The sequence below is a fragment of the Lonchura striata genome, chromosome 5, assembly GCF_046129695.1.
Source record: "Lonchura striata isolate bLonStr1 chromosome 5, bLonStr1.mat, whole genome shotgun sequence".
NCBI classification, from domain to species: Eukaryota; Metazoa; Chordata; class Aves; order Passeriformes; family Estrildidae; genus Lonchura; species Lonchura striata.
The window spans coordinates 15,569,149-15,586,338 of record NC_134607.1 but is presented as its reverse complement, the minus strand read 5'-3'; the positions used below and the strand labels follow the sequence as shown (position 1 = coordinate 15,586,338).

General features: G+C 37.9%; 1 protein-coding gene across 2 annotated transcripts in view; it reads left to right on the top strand.

Moving 5' to 3' along the window:
* Positions 1-17,190, top strand: part of BRAF (B-Raf proto-oncogene, serine/threonine kinase) — a 77,188-nt gene that overhangs the window by 25,108 nt on the left and 34,890 nt on the right. For both annotated transcript variants that reach the window (XM_021551949.3, XM_031507954.2), the window contains exons 3-4: positions 1,836-2,099; positions 16,472-16,575. In XM_021551949.3, coding sequence (XP_021407624.1) covers positions 1,836-2,099; positions 16,472-16,575 — 368 coding nt within the window. The remainder of the gene's footprint in view (positions 1-1,835; positions 2,100-16,471; positions 16,576-17,190) is intronic.

The following is a 17,190-nucleotide window of genomic DNA, read 5'->3' as shown; positions in this document are numbered from 1 at the left end:
GTAACAGTTTATATTTCCTAATTTTTGTTTACTGAAAATAATTCTTGACACATGGAGCTTTTACTCAAGTTTCCATGCAAAGTTGATCCTGGAAGTAGGAGAGACACATGGTTACTGTACAGCCAAAATATGCCATTATTTATAGTTGGGTAATCTTTCAATTTCCTTTTGACAAAACAGTTGGGTTAGAGTGAAAATGTTTGTTTTAAATCTCAGAGTTTGGGGTCTATTTCTGAAATGCTAGATATCTTCAGTTTTTAAAAGAAATATTAAATAATTCTCAGTTTCTTGCAGCTAATGTATATTTATCAGAAGTGGAACCCATAAAATTTAGAATTTGCAACTGTGATGTTCACCACCATTCTTTAAAATGCTTTTTCTTTCTTAGTCCTCACTGTCAAATTATCATTTTCTTTGTTAATAGTGTGGGGATCATGACACATGTTGAACATAGGTCCATCCTGGGAGGATGCTAAGCTTTCTTAAAAAGGGAGGGATGAACCACTGTTTACACAGCAAGAGCAGTTTGGATTAGATGAATCTGCACATTAAACCTGGAGAAATAAATTCCGAATAAAATGTAGTACTTGTGGCTGCACTGCTAAAAGTTGGTTGTTTTTCCTCTTTATTTATCTTTTTCCTGCAGACTATTTGGTCAGTTCAGTTCTCCTGTAACTTTAATTAGCAATAGTTATGGACAGAAAAGTAGGAAAGCAAGTAAAATAATTATTTTTAAAAAAAAACAGAACCAGAAAGTATTTTTCTTTTGTATAAATATACTTGAAAATAATATAAATATACTTGAATATCACTGAAAACTATATGCATATTGGTATGAATCTTGCTCTTGAATAAAGAAAAACAGAAAATTGCATTCCCTACTGCTTACATGTTGGGTTTGGAAACTGCTTACATGTTTTTTTCTTCTTTTCTGTAAAGGTCTACACTGACATGATTATGTAATGTGAAACACATATTGCTTAACTGATTCAGGTTTTTAAAAATATTCTGCTAATTTATATACTGAAGAAATGGTTCTAATACTTGATATCGATCAAAATTTTCTTGTTACAAAGTTGTGCATAACAAACTTTAAAGAAAAATATATATTGATTATGTATTTGTTTTCTAGATCTTGGCAATAATGTTTAACTTGACTACATTTAATAAAGACTAAATGGGAAATTTAATATTGATGGTTTTGTTTGTTTAAGAAACTGATTTGTGTAATTGGGTTTTGCATTAACATGCTGAAAATATGTTAAAAAAACTTCCAAAGGATCACTCTTGCATGGTTATGGATGGCTTTGAAATGGGCAAACTATGTTCTATTATAACTGAAGAACGTATTTTGTACTATTTGATATGGTAGGATAGTGCCAGAGGTGAAGGATAGTGAGCAGAGGAGTCAGATACAGATGATAAAAAGCAGGTTTGAACTTTCTCTTAATTATTGCATTAGAAGTATTTAACTGTCATTCCAACAGAATGATAAATTTATCTGGAGCATAGTAATTCAGCATTGCAGCTGACAATATTGGTTAAAGATTTGTCATTTTTTAAAGTGGTTGTGAATTAGAAACTTCAGTGCAGGTGCTTTGAAACTGTAACTTATGATTTCTTCAATCCTTTTCTTCATTTAATTTATTAAAACATTACTTGTTGGTTCAGAAGGTTTAACATTATATTCTTCATTGTATCCTGAAAAATTTCACCAGAGCATTTTGTTCATTTCTTGGGAAATTTGTATTAATTTAGGAAGTATTCATTTCACGTTTGTTTCTGGTTTTATCTGAGGCTACTACATGATTAAAACAGCTGCTGTTCCTTCACAGGCCTATGAAGAGTACACCAGCAAGCTTGATGCTCTACAGCAGAGAGAACAGCAGTTACTGGAATCCATGGGGAATGGAACTGATTTCTCTGTCTCCAGTTCAGCTTCAACAGACACAGTTGCATCATCATCTTCCTCAAGCCTCTCTGTAGCACCTTCATCCCTTTCAGTTTATCAAAACCCTGCTGATATGTCACGGAATAACCCTAAGTCTCCACAGAAGCCTATTGTTAGAGTCTTCCTGCCCAACAAGCAAAGGACTGTGGTGAGTCAGTTTCTATTCACATACTTGTAACCTCAATATTTCCTGTATCTCTCTCCTTCTGTATGCAAAAGTTAATTTAAGAGCTGAAATATACCTGGGTGGAGGTCAGAAATGTCATGATCACAGTGCTCTGCCACATTCAGTTGTTTTGATCTGTTGAATATTTTTGACAGGATTAACTCAAAAAAGTCCGTTATAGCAACAATATAGGATACAGAACTTTCAGGAGTTTTGTAACTATGAATATACCTCAAAAAATATTTTCTCCAATCAGTTTTATTGGATAAATAGTAATTTACCATTTTACAATAGTTAGAAAGGGACAATAAGCTCTACTTCTTGTTTTATACAGAACTCTTGATTAGTTTAACAGGACAAGAAGGAGGAAGTATTTTCTATGTTGTCAGAGTTACTAGAAGCATTAAATGCTTTAGAGCAAGAACCAACCTTTTGCAGCTTAGAAGAGCTATGCAGAATTGGTTGAGGATTTTTTATTTTATTTTTTCCTCCCCACTCACCATGGTGAGCATTTATGTGGAGACCATGATGATGCTTTCAGGTCTTGTGTAGAGAACTGGTATGGGGAGGGACATAGTTGCAATTAGAGAGGTCAAGAAGTGTTGCTCACAAACTGCTTGAAACCTGGGGTTTATCAGTTTTGACAATGCTACAGTGGTTCCTGATGTTATGGAAGAGTAGTTCACTTTTTGCTGGTAGAGAAGTGATTTTTTTTATCCATTAAGAGCTGCCAGCTGAAGAGCCTTGATATGTCCACTAGAACAAAACACTCCAAACTGTGATACCTGAAATTATTGACAAGCCATAGTCTAGGTTCTGTTTTGCAAGGTGGTACATAATCCAAATTTAGCAGGGGAGCAGTGTTTCCAGAGAAGGTGGAATTGTCTATGTCAAATCAGGACATTTTGCAACAGTCAGTCAGGTGTCAGATGTCTCTGGATTGTTATTGTCTGTTGAATTTGAGTTGCTGGTAAAAAGAAGAAAACATCAACTGAGTAGTTCTGGGTGTTGGACCATGTCCTCACCCCTTCCCTACCACTTTCCTTTCATCCTTCCCCCACCTCACTGAGCAAAACACTTACAGTGGGGACAACATTAGAGGATAGTTGTTTTCAACTGCATTTTTTTTTTTTTTTTGCTATTGCTTAATTGTTCAAGATATTGCTGAAGATGGAAAGTAATATTTGGGTTTTGACTCAGAGAGTGGGAGTTTAATGTAGCCTGTGACCACTGTGCACAATCTACAGTGTAAAGCCAGGTGATTCTGTTGTCTGCCTGTCGAGGAAAGTCTAAGCACACAGTACTACCCGTAGAGTGAAATCTGGGGAGAAGGTCCTGGATTTTGGAGGCTTCTGTTTTGTCACATCCTGTCTGGCTATTTGCAGTCCCTGTCATGGGGCTCATAAGTTGGGTTTTGTTTCTTTCCTGTAAAGGATCAGAGCATATCACTTCCTGCACTGTTCTGTGTATTACCTATTTTGTCTCTCCTATGTGTTCTCCTGTCCTCTAACCCACATAGTGTAATTCACGCTTATTCTTTCCCCCTCATCTGCTATACTCTTGTTCTGCTTCTTTGTCTCTCCCTTTTTACCTCCTCCTCGATCCTGTTTTATTTTTCACAACACTGGATGATCTTTCTGGGCTATGGAAGACAAACATGGTTTAACTTGGGTTCAGTCAGGGAGAGGCTCTCAGTTCTGTCCCCAGCTTTCACTATTTGAACTCCATTTGCCTTACAGGTCCAATTTTGCAGCTAGTTTCCAGCTTGCTTAGGTTCTTTTTATTTCAGTTAGACAAACAGCTTGGATGAACTTCTTTTTCTTACTTTCTTTTTATATACTAATAAAGTATCTCTGGTTTAGAGGTGAGAAATGGTGCTTATAGGAGCTCTTGAGTGTGGTTCAAATGAAATGTGAAGTTCATTTCTCTGAAACTTGAACCACTTGAACCACTGATCATTTTATTGAGAAAATCAGGAATTTCTTATATGGCTAATGTAATTACTTTATTTTCAGTATTAATTAATCTTGCTGTCTGTTGGAAAGTAAGGAAATACCAGGAACAGCCACAATCCAGAAGGAACTGCAGCAGCTTACTGAATCCTGGGGTGCATCAAGCACGACATCAGTAATTAGTTGGGAGAGGTGATTCTCGTCCCCTACTCAAATGTGGCCTCACCTTGAGCACTGTGTGCAGTTTTGGGTGCCACAATATAAGACTGTGTGATTCACAGTGCAGTTTTAATGGCAAACAGTCAGATGATGGGTTACTAACCTAAAAAAGCATCCAGCATTTTTCAGTGAACACTGAGACTGCTTCCTTCATTCTCTCTTCCTTCCTTGAGAAGTGTTGTGCACATTTGTCTTCCTTCATAACCTTTGGCTTTTAAAGCAGACTGGTTGTGTCTCACTTGTACCCATTAACTGAGCCATTTGCTTATGTAGCTGGGATGGTAGTTCAGGATACTCAAGTATACAGGCTGGCTTGTGATGGGTTGTAACAGGAAGGAGCTTCTTTGTAAAAATATGATAAAATTATGGTGCCTGCCATTAGAGCCTTCCCACTGCCCTAGCTGCCATTCCTTATGGCTTTTAAAGCAAGGCTTATGTGTTCTACAGTCAAGCAGATGGCTGGGAGAGATACTGTTCAAGTTGCAGTGTTGCAGCAATCTCCTCCCCATCTCAACCTAACTTGCTTTCAATTAATGTCTACTTCTGAAAGAAAATCTTGTTAATATCGCTAATAATTTCAGTCTTTATTTCCAATTCGTTTCAGGAGGGGAGAAGTGTTGTCAGATCCTAAGGAGTCTGTTTTTGTCTGGGAATGCTATGACATTTCTTCAACAGACTTTGACTAGAATTGAGTTGGTAATGGAGAGCCAACCTCATTATTTTTCTTTGATCACTCTGACACAGCCTCAAGTACTACAACAGCCTTCTGCTATTTGTTTGGAGCTGCTAAAAATGCAGGAAATGGGGCAGAGTTGCTTGCATATCTTACATTTTTGACTAGCAACTGCCTTGTTAGGAGTTCTCTATGTGTTATTGTTTGTGTAGGATCAAGCTAATACATCTGTTGGAGCTGACTCCAATTCAAAATATAATTTAAGAAAACTGGTAGAGTACAAAGAAATGGGATCGTGGTGTTCAGTGTAAGTGATTGTGATGCTGAGGAGTGTAGCTGAAGGGGAGTTTCTTTGTGTGTGTCATGATAAGGCAGAGGTTGGGCAAACCTTTTCCTAAGGTGTGAAGGTGCTTGCCTGAAAGCCTGATGGGACTGTGGCAGAGCCTACTGCTGCTGATCATTTGAAGTCAGCATTTTGATTCAGCTGGCTGCAGGACAGGGTTCAAAAGTAACTTTTTTTTGAAAGCAAAACCAAATAGTTGGCTTGGTTAGCTGAAGGGGAATCAATGAATAAGTAGTGTCAGAAATACTGTTTTCCTTGTCCTGAGCCTGGAGAGGGATGAAGAGAAGTTTATTTCTCTGAACAACCTCCTAGAAGAAACAACAGATTGTTTTTTCTTCTCTCTGCTGGGGTAATTTTATCCCCTATAATGCAGAGACAGAAACATGCATACTTATTTCCTCAGTGGCTTTGTTCAACTGGCAACTCACACACCCTTTGGAGAAGCATTCCACGCAAATGTCACTCAGATAAGTCTGTGCGGGTGGGTTTGTTCATTTTGTTCTAGGCCAGATAGAAAGATGCTGAAGTTATAAAATTACAAGATGGTGCAAGTTTAACTGTGATGAAAAATTGTTTTATAGAACAAGTTGATGAGACTTACCCAAGCAGTGGCAGAATTTAGGGAAATACTAGTTTCAAGCTTGTTTGGGTTAGGAGTCTAAATGTCTGTGGCATAAATTGTAACAAATCTGCTAATTAAGGGAGAGCTTTTGGAGGTGGAAGGAAAGTATAAAAACTCTGATCTACTGGTTTCCAGATGTCTGAGAGTTATATTACATGCTAAAACTTGGTTTTGGTGGAAGGGTGGTAGAAATAGAAGTAGATGATATCTAGTGGTGAGATTTCTGAGAGAATGCATGGAGCCAACAGGGAACAGAGTCTTGGGCATTCTTAGTTGTGGTGTGGATTAGGATTTTTTTTCCCAAATTGAATGATTGAATGTGCATGCAGAGAAAGGAGACAGAAGATAGTCCTCATGCAAATTAACAGGAGCAGACACATACCTGGTTGTTGAGAAGGAACAGTAATTCAAGGAGAATGGTGATTATCAATTGATGCAGAGGTACAGTGTAGAAAATTGCTGCCTCTCCAGGACGGTTTGGGTGAATGAAGACAAGAGATCTCTCAAGGCTGCTCTTGGGGAATGAGGTTCATTGGGGATGCAGAAAGGTCCTGCCTTGTGCTGCCAAACGCAGCACGTGGTGAGGCCTGAGAGGATGGGAGAGGGGAGAGACAAAAGGATGCTCAAGGAGAGGGGAGGAAGTTCCAAGAGAGGGGAGGAAGTTCCAAGAGAACGTGTGGCCCTTCAAAGCCCCCTTTTCAAGGAGCTTCGAGGTGGGCTGGAACAAGTCTCAGGCCAATGGGGTTACAGGCACTTGATGTTTTAGGGGAGGGACAGAGGTGCAAGGTGAACCATACATCTTTTGGGGGTGAGATGGAACAGTCCACCTGACCCCAGGACCCATCCGTAGGCAGGGGTGTTGTCCGGCTAGCTGGGAGAACTGTTCTCATCCTGGCTGTATTATTTATGGATAATCATATTTATCTATCTTCGGCAACAGTACAGGACAAATAAGATAACTTTAAGTTTATTTAAGAGGAAGAAGAAATTGCAAAAGTTTAAAATTAACTGAAGGAATTTGGGCAATGAGCATAAAAAGCTTTCTGTGAGTGTAAAGAATATAGGAATACGGTATTTGCATGTAGTGCAAGATTTAAGGATTTTGTGAGATTGCTTTGAGTTGTGTGATTTTTATTTTTTTTCCCCCTAAGTTTTTCTCTGAGGGTTGAGGAATGATTTTTGAGGACATGGGTAAAGTCTCTTTTGTGTATCAATTTTTAACTGGTTGGTTTGGGATAAGGAAAAAACCTCCATTTCCAGTTGCAAGAACAGTTCCAATTTTTGCCCTGTGAATGTTGACAGAATAGTTAAAATTATTTAGAGATTTCTCCAATTAGACTGCTTGCTCACTGAAGACTTTAAGGCACTAGCAAGAATTTTTAGACAGTTCTCCCGTGGCCCATCAGGTGAGGCTGATTTCCTCTCTTGGAGGAAAGCTTTCTGAAACATGTAATGGAGTAAACATTTTGTGGGCATATCTGGATTATCTCTCTGTCACAGTGAATGAGCACAAGAATAGGTCAGGCATGTATGATATTTTCCATGGGTTGTCTTCCAAATTTGAGCTATTTGTCACTCAGGAATTGTATGAGTTTAAGTGTTCTCTGTTTTGAAGCCCTCCATTCAGCCTCCATTAAATGCATGCTATGGATACTAGAAATTTGTGTCTTGTGGTTAGAATTCCTTGGGCGTGGTTATGTGGAGCGTGAGTAATCATGTTCTGTGTTGGTCTTTAAATCTGCCACAGGCTACTTTATTCTGAGTGAAATAAGGGCCTCTGAGAAAAGCCATTTAACAAGAGGCCTAGTAGAAAAACAAGTAGCTAAAATTGGTTATGACTCTGCAGAGGACATTATCAGGATGTTTTAGATGTTATAGTGAAGTCCTAGTAAAAGGAAAGAATGAGAGAATTCTAGGAAAGGAGAGAATGCTGTAAGAGGGTTTCTAACTCAAGTACTTTATGAACAAGATCATACAAGTTGAGGAATCACAGCCCAGAATGATTTTGATTACCCAGGAAATCCTTTCTGTACAAGTACTTAGAGTGGGGGGAAAAAATAGTCTGAAAGCAAGTGAGTTCTCCTGAATAGTAATATTCAGGATGGAAAGTTTCAGGAAAACACGGTTTAAGAAGTGATGGTCATTTGAAAGGCATCAGGTGGTGATAGGTCTTGTGCTCCATCTCTGTGGTCTGTTGCTGCCTACTCCATATTACCAGCTTCCAGAAAAAATGTTCCCTTTGTGTCTTCTGGCCTTCTTGGTAGAGTGAGGGTGGTAAGAAGTCTCCACTGCTCTCCACAGTAACATTTATAAAGGATCCTCTCTCATCTCCAGTGCCCTCTTTCTGTCAGCATGAGAAAGGTGTGGGTTTGGTCATTTTGAATTCTCTTTCTCTCTATAGTGGTCTGAGTCGCGACAGTGAAGCAGGGCGGAACAAAAAAAAAAAATAGATGTTGTGCAAGTTTTGGGAAAGCTTGGTGGCCTCCAAATATTTCAGTTGTCTACAGATTCTTGATAGGATCAAATCATTGTGTGTTATCAACCACCACAAGGTCAAAAAATTTCCACGGTAGCTTCTAAACCAAAAGTAATACTATAGGTAACAAAAAAGTTACCCTTTTTTCTATGTTAAACTATAGAATATTGAGGAGGTTTTGATTGTTCTTTGTTTTGCTTTATTTTGACGTTTAAGAGTAGAGGTGCTTTGAGTAAAAACTCAGCATGAATCTGGGCCAGTAAAGCTTTTCCACTTGGTTTTGTGTTGGTGTGTTTCATATGCATCTCATAGTTAAAGATATATTGATGGAAAGTTCATGGAAGTTCTCCAAATGTGAATGTGAGACTTAGCTTTTAAAGTGACAATTGTATGTGTAAGAGTTAAAGGAACTAAACAGGACTGAGAATGGTGCATGGGGACAGTTCTTAAGTGTCTCACTCTCATCACACCTTGGTTTATTAGTACATCTGCCTTTTAATTAGGCAGGCAATCATGTGATCTTCTCTGCAGTCATGAAGACTAGAAGAATAAGCTATTTTTAGTCTATGTAAATTCTTAGCATAAATTAATTCATCATGCATGCACAACTGGGATCCTTCAAATATTCTGTTTTTAAATCTGGTACTTGATTCATTTCTTTTGAATTGATATTTGCATCTTGCTTTCTGTAGTTTATGTTGTGTGTTTGTGCCTCAAGCTTCTGAGTAGTAAGCACTGGATTTCTGTAGGCATTTGAGCTGCCCTACCAGTTTCACCTGTCAAGTATAAGGAAAATTCAGAGTAAGGATGTTCAGGCAGCTGAATAAACCAGTTTCTTGCTTTTAATTGCACACCTGGTTTGACATGATTAGGCTTTACTAATCAAAAATACAATTAAAACCTCCCATGTTATATCAAACATGCAGCAGAAATTGAGTTTATTTTTAGCCTATGCCAATGGTTGCTTGCTGAATGTATCTGAATACTTTGGAATTTTATGAATCTCATTTAACAGTCTGGTGATATGAAGTAAATGGTAGTTCATTTTCAAGTAAACTTGATACTTCTGTATCACTAGGAAAATTTATTCTGTCTCTCATTAAATTGTCTTTTCTCTTTCCTCAAGAGTTTTTCTTTTGTCCTTCCAATTCTCTTCTCCCCTCCCATTGAGGGGGGGAGCAAGCGACCAGCTGGGTGGTGCTTAGCTGCCTGCCAGGGATAACTCAACACAAACTACCCTCAAATGCTGTATAAATTCAAAGGCATATGTGTTGAAAAGAGAATAATTTAATCAACTACAGGTTTATTGACACACTGTAGATTGTGTGTCTTAGATTGAAAAGTGAAACAATATTGAGAACTTGCAATTAGAAAACTGATGACTTGTCATCTGGAATACCATGTGCAACATTGCTTGTTGGTCAGGAGTGTTTAGTGATTCCTTATGAGATGGAAAGTCTCGCTGTAGAAAGCAATGAATGCTAGAAAAAAAACACAGTTTGGAGTATACTTCCTTTACCTCGTAATGTGCTAGGCAGGCACTCGGTGAAATGGAATGCAAGTCACAAATCTGAAAATGATCATAATAAATGTTTTAATTCCATGTCTAGTAAGTAATACTTAAATTCATGCTTCTTGTGTTGTTTAAGCAAACTAGCCAGTGGGAGTTTTAATATTTGTAGGGAATGTGTATACTACCTGAAGGTGGAAGTATCCATTTGGTTTTAGGCTCAGTTACAACAGCTTAGAGAAGGATGTGAATTTTAGCCCTTCTGCTACAGTTTCTTCCCCCATGCTTCTTCTATAGCACTTGGAGTTGTGATCAACTGAGACAAGACTCTACAAAAGTGAACTCTATTAAAAAGATTTATTTAAACTGTTTTGTACTTTAAATTTCTAATGCATGTGGATTTTGGTTTGGAGAGCAGCCAACTGACTTTGTCTCTTGAACAGAAACCACAAGGTCCTGGGCTTTTATGCCTATATAGTTGCCACAGATATTTTTCTAAATGAGCATTTCTTGCAAGTCTGAAGTCTAAGGCCATATTTTCCAAACTTTATTTTATTAGTAGGTCACTGTTAGCCCTCACAGTTTCTGCCACTGGTATTCACCCTAACAAAAATTTGAAGATGATCTGCTCTCTACTATCACCTTTAAAATGACCAGTGCTCTTCTGAACATAGTCTCTCAAAAGCTTGAAAAATTATATGTGGAGGCCATTCATTAGGCACAACAGGTTTCATCCAGTGTGGTTGAGTGATGTTGTATTCTTGAGGAAATATTTCAGCACTGACATAAATCAGTCTGTTGTGTTCTACATTTAATTGCATTGGAGGTACCAATGAGTGCTGGTAACCCATGTCTTTGCAAGTTAAATGGAATGCATTTTATTGAATGGTAACAGCTTTGTAAAACGGGTAAATTCTGTTCAGTTTCCCTTGGAAACAAGATTTAATGCAATGAAACTGCATCTCATCCCACTAATATGCTTCATTAAGAATGTATTTTCTTAAGAATGTATTTCTTGCCACTTTCTCCTGGAAGCTGGACAGAGCTTCATGTCCTGATATCCAGAACAGCTGTTTCTGAAAGCTGTGCTCTTTTCTAGAGGATGTGATGTTCAGAGCCATCTTATGTCCTTTTTGCCACAAACGAGAGTAATTTTATCTGTTAATGCTGCAAGAAGTAGCTGACTGGTTTAGTGAAATATTTGTCCTCCCTAAGAAGTGAAATTAAATGTGGATCTCGTGTTTGGATTTTACCAGAAAACCTTCCATATTAGGAGTCTATACTAATTATTTGGAAAAGTATAGTTTGGCCTAATTTTCTCCCAACATGTTGAGTTCTGTGAACATGTGACTGAAATTTTTAGTCCTGGGTATCAGGTATTGGGAGGAAAAAAGTGTGATCTTTCAGGGTGTATGTTTTGTGGTAAGGAAATAAATACTTTGAAGTGATACTTCAAATCCATTCTACTTGGCATATTTCCACTATTGTACCCAGTAGTCTTCTTGATTGTTTGGAATTGCTCTGAAGCTCTAAGCTATGTTACACATACCTTACATACTGTACATATGTTACACTTGGCCAAAGTGAGCTGAATTACAGTGTTTGGCTGAGGGGAAAATAAATCCAGCAAACTAGTTTTGAGAAGTATAATACTGGTTATTCAGGGCTGACCAGCCTTTCTACTTCCAGAGAATACCTTTGCATTGCTTTTTCGGAATGCTTCTCAGTCTCTTTATTGCTTTAAAACATTGGAAACTACAGTGGTGTAAGGAAGCATTTTTAGCTTACTGAGACTATACCAGTTTCTAGTCTGATGTTAGAAAAGTGATGTAAGAGTTATTTAGGGATGTAGCCCTGAATTTCTTACTGAATTGAGAATGACCTGATTTACAGAAATAAATGATTTATTATGCATGGCTTAAATACTTGTGGCTGCAGTACTAAGTATATATCAATAATATTGTTACAAATGCTTACTGTCCCTAGAAATAGTTCAGGTGAGTAAAGGAAATGAGGACTTTAAGGGCCATAGTTCTGTTTAATCTGTCTAGGTAGGTAGTAGGACTGCTTTGAGAATTCTGCAATCTGGAATAATTTTCAATTTTTTTCCTTGGGGCTTAACATTTGCAAACTTAAGCATGTGTTTTGGTGTCACCCTGAATTGCTACTTACCCAATTTAAGATGCTCAAGTAAATTATCTTCTCTGGTATATTATTAATCTACACACTGAACACACCTTGCAGTTTGTGTTGACAGCTTGTGTACTGTTTCTTAGTGTTATATAGCCCACACTTTCATACTCTTAACTTTTGAAAGTGGCTTGCTGAATCAATTTTCTAATTGCTATAAAAACCTAAGACTTTTCTGATCTACAAATGTTCTGTATATAGGTAACCTAAAAAGAAAGCCCTTAACAATCACAATTTAGAAGTATATCCCCTAGTACAGTAATATGAGTTTCTAGGTGGAAACCATTGTGAAACAATTGAATTCTCTTTGTTCTAAAACAGAGGGGTTAAAAGATAATGGATCAGTGCAAAAAAATCTGATTTTAAATAATAGCAAACATTCTATGTTTGAATAGACTGCCAACTTTGTTCAGTTTATTGGGTTGCAGGCATAAGAGTACTGTGTATTTTGGAGTAGCTGAGAAATTTTCTCCTGGGGAACTGATTTTGTTAAAAAACGCTGATGTGATTCAGTTGAAATGCTCTGTGGGAATCCTGGCAAAACTCTTGATGGAATTGATAAACCCTCCTTGTGCCTTGGTGCTGTGCTGGAGCTGCTGGCTCCTGGCAGGCACTTGGGGGCTGCACCATGTGGGGCTCCTGCCCCCCGCTGCCCTCCCAGCCTGGGGCCACACACCCTCCCCCTGCCTGGGGGTTAGAGAGAAGCTGTTCCAAAACTCCTGCTTTGGAATCAGCAGGAGTCTGTTAGTCAGCAAAAAATAACTGGTGTTGGTTTTTGTTTTTCTGAAGACTGAGTTGGTCTCCAAATCATTCTGTTGGAACCAGCTTTTTCTTTATACTTTGCCATAATTCAGGGGTGAAAAGAAGATGGGGGCAAGAAGAGGTTTCAGAAAGAGTGCTTTGCAGGGTGAAATTTCTGTTTTGCAGCAGGCACTAGTTGGGACTGACGGAGGGGGCTGAAGGGCTACATGCACAGATGGTGATAGACCGTGCTGTACCAGTCTGACAAAATGATTAATCAATACTACAAGGACTTATTCTAGCACTAAGTTCTTTTAATTTGGCCTTATGTTTCTCTGTTCGGGAGTTCTGTAAGAGAATGTTCTAAATGTGATGCTGATTCAGGATCATGATGGTTTATGAAAGTAACAAAAACAGTTCTTTGGGTTTTAGCTGGGTCTTGAAGCAAATGGCAATAAAGAGAACAAATGTTCTACCCATGTTTTCTAATTGTAAGTTGCATAAATATTACTTGGATTTTAATGAAGGGGACTTGGGATAATAATACTGAGGAATACCAAATGATTAGTGAGCAGGATGTTTAATGTACATTTTTCATAGTCCCATTGCACTTTTGCTGCTGTAGATAACCTTAATTCTGATACTTCCCAAATTTTGAGAGTTTGTATTTTCAACTTTATTGTAACCTCTTGAAAGAAGCTTTGTAACTTCATAAGTCTTGTTTTTGACAAAATTTAAAGGGAAAAAAAAAAATTAGACCAGTGTAATTACTTAATAGCATTGGAACTTTGATGTTCCTGATGCATTTCTTTGCTTCATGAGTTACTGGAGGATGTTGTCATCATTTATAGAGGATCAGTGCTGGAGGAAGAAAATGTTTTCCAGTATTCACAAGACTGCTTATCTCTTCTTTAATGTTAGTCATTTTCCTACTGCTTCATTTTTCCTCCTTTTCCTGTTCCACTCCCTGACACAGGTCAAAATTCTACTAACCTGGTTTCTTTTAATACTTTGTTGGAGTTTTCTGCCTAAGCTAGAACTTCCTACTCTGTGCTGGGTTCTATTGCTGCTCTTAGGCACTTCCTTCTCCCTGATGGTCCTTGTCCAAAACAAAGCCACCTTTTCTCCCAATCACAGCTTGAAAGCTTCCTGTTCAGGACTTACTTCCAGTACTTCCCCAGGTGTTGGCAAACAGTTCTCTGCAAGGTGGTTCTTCACATCTTTTTTCCCTGCCCTTATCCTCAGCTCTTCAGTCTGTCCTCCCTCTGTCTTGCTTGTTTGATTCTCACCAACCTGCTGATCACAGTTCTCATGTGTATACTCTCCCATGCTTTCCCTGCATGTTCATTTCTTGAAGTTTGTCCTGACCTTCTCCTCCCATTTCTCCTTCATGCCCAATCTCTTTCCTGACTCTTTTCATTCCCTTTTTTGCCCCCATCATCTGTCTGCCACCTTTGCAGTATTTCAGTTTCTTCTGCCACTGTGGATATCAGTGGTGAAGTGACTGAGGTTGCTGGAAAGGCAGACCTGAATTGTCTGTGGGGACACAACCTCAATCCTGCAGGAGCTATACTTAGAGGAAAAATAGCCTTGAGTTGAAGAACTCTTGCTTCCTCCATCAAAATGGCTCATGATTGGATCTAATGTGTGTGGGAGGTTGGAGCAACCTGAAATCCTCAGACTTTAGTCTGATTCTCAAAAGTATTTACTCTCTATTTGTAAATATATATGTTGGAGGCAAGGAGAAGGACACTGAGGGGACAGACAGGTTCTCTTAGGGATCTTTGGCAGAATGATGATGGCACAAAATCATAGGGACAATTAAAGAGTTATTTTCTTAATAAGATATTATGATTAGCATAGCACAGAATTTATTATTAGGATGGCACATGAGTTCTTCAAGCAGAATCAATGTTGTGCAATTTATAAGTAACATAATACAAAACTTATAATACAACTTCACTTAAAATTTCTGATCACCTTTGCAGGTCAAGACAAATCTTTAATACATGTTTTTCTGTATCAATACAACAATCATAATTTAGATGCAACATTTGTATGAAAGAACATGAGTCACACCCTCCATCCATGGAGAAAGGAGAGGAGTTCCTTTCTAAGGGGTTACTTAGAGTAATAAAAGGATGCATTAAAAAATAATACAATGTATAAACAAAAGTCACCTAAGGCTGAATATCAAGATTGTAAAGTAGTGTGCTGTAGGATTTTTTTTCAAGGAATTCAGAAAAATAATCTTTTTTAAAATGTTTGTGTTGACCAGATGAAATGCACAAATATCCTGTAAAGAGGCCCTCTCATGTGGGAGGAAGATGGTGAAGCAAAATATTCCTTTAATTTGTGTCTTCTGAAAGTGCATATGTTTGAATTCCAGAAATGCAGTATGTAGTGTAACCTCAAGTGGTGTTCACAAAGCTACTTGAAACAGGCTCTACTTTATTCTGTCATGCTTAAATAGGACATAGAGCCCCTAAATACCCATGGAAATTTAAATGCAGGGAACAAAAACTAGGCTCCCATCCAAAGCCAGTTGAAGCTGATTAAAAGACTGCTTTTGGCTATTGAGTGCACTGGCTTAAGCCACTTGCAAGCTAGATTTGTGTTTCAGGTGTTCAGACAGACTTGTCATATGACGTTTGTTAAGTTTGTATGTTTTTCTTCTGATTTGTGTTTGAGATACTGTCCATGATTATAGGAGATATCCCAGTGTGTACAGTGCCTGAAGCCCTACATGTTTTCACTACTGAGTTCTAAAAACAGTACATAATATTCAATACTTGAACTACCCTTAATCACCAGGTCATGTATTTTTCTTTTTTATGGCTTGACACTATATACTGTTAAATCACAGGTATACCTAGAGATGATCTACTTACTTGTATAAAATATACCTACAATTAGAATAGAACTGAGGAAAATACCTTTACATTGTATGCAGTTCTTGATTTGGCTAGTTTTAATGTGCTTCTCCATTCTTCCCATCCTGTTAGTTATCTAAACTTTTCAAGCCAGGAAACAGAAGACAGCAATATATTTTCATATAAGATGTATCTGTAGAGTTACAAATATAGGTTAAAGTGAGAGGTGATGGTCTGCCTGACTCAGATGACTGTTTTGTTTCACTTGTTTGCATGCTTATCTTCTGTTTTAGAAATAGAAAATAAAATATTTACATTTTATTGCAATGTTTTTTTGAGTGCTGTCCAAGTTAGTTCCTTCACTTAATTTCACTTGGCATGTTTCCCCACTTATGTTCAGGCCAGCCTGTAAAATAAAGCTGTGTGTAGTTATTGGCTATCTGTGTGCTGTGTTTCCAATTTCTTCCAGTTAAGAAAGTTGGAAATTCACTTTTGGAGTTGAGTGAAGATTCTGTTCCAAATGCTAATAGATGTGTAGAGCTTGTTGACTCTTCTAGCTGAGCCTTTTTCCTCATATACTATTCAGCAATAAAATTTTTCTCAGTACAAAAAGGGTTTTGGAAAACTCTGACCTACAATTCTGTAAAGCATCCTGAAGAGTGAGTTTTAGCACTTGAGGGTCAAAATGTTTGTGTCAGTTTTAGGGGATAAATTGGAAATTGTTTTAACTAATTTATTTTGTATTTGACCTCTAGGTTCCAGCAAGATGTGGAGTGACAGTCCGAGACAGCCTAAAAAAAGCGCTGATGATGAGAGGTCTTATTCCAGAATGTTGTGCTGTTTACAGAATACAAGATAGGTATGGTTTGTGTGGGATGCTTTTTTGTTCTTAGAATCAATTATTGGAGCTACCCAGGATGGCCATTTCTATTCAGAAGCTGTTTAGCAAGTTCAGAATTTTATGATACTTTGCACTAAACGATTTGCACATTGCAGACAGGTTGAAAAGAATGGCTAACTCCTAGGAAAAGGCTCAGGCATAATATTGAGTAATATGAGATTATGGCAAAACAATCATAAATCAAATTCATGCTAACCAAACAAGTAATAAATAGGTTGTGTTAACTTCTTGGTTATATTTAATTTGGCTATAATGCATTCTTAACTAGAGACAGAGTTCTCTTGGTAGGAAAAAAAGAGTTTTCAGTCCTGAAAGTTTTTATATTATCTTCATGTACACAGTTAGCCATCTCTGTGGAACTCTTACACTACAGTTACCTTCACAAGCACTTTATTTCATCAAAAAGCCATCTGCCACGTAGGAAACAAGGAATTGGCCACTACTGGAGCTGGTTGAAAAAGTGTATTTCCTTCCTGCAGTTTGGCCAGGGAAGGTGTACTTTGTTTGCTATGTACTGAGCCTAAGGTCTTGTTCTAAAGTTTCCTGCAATTAGGCTGGGTAGCAGCCCCCCCA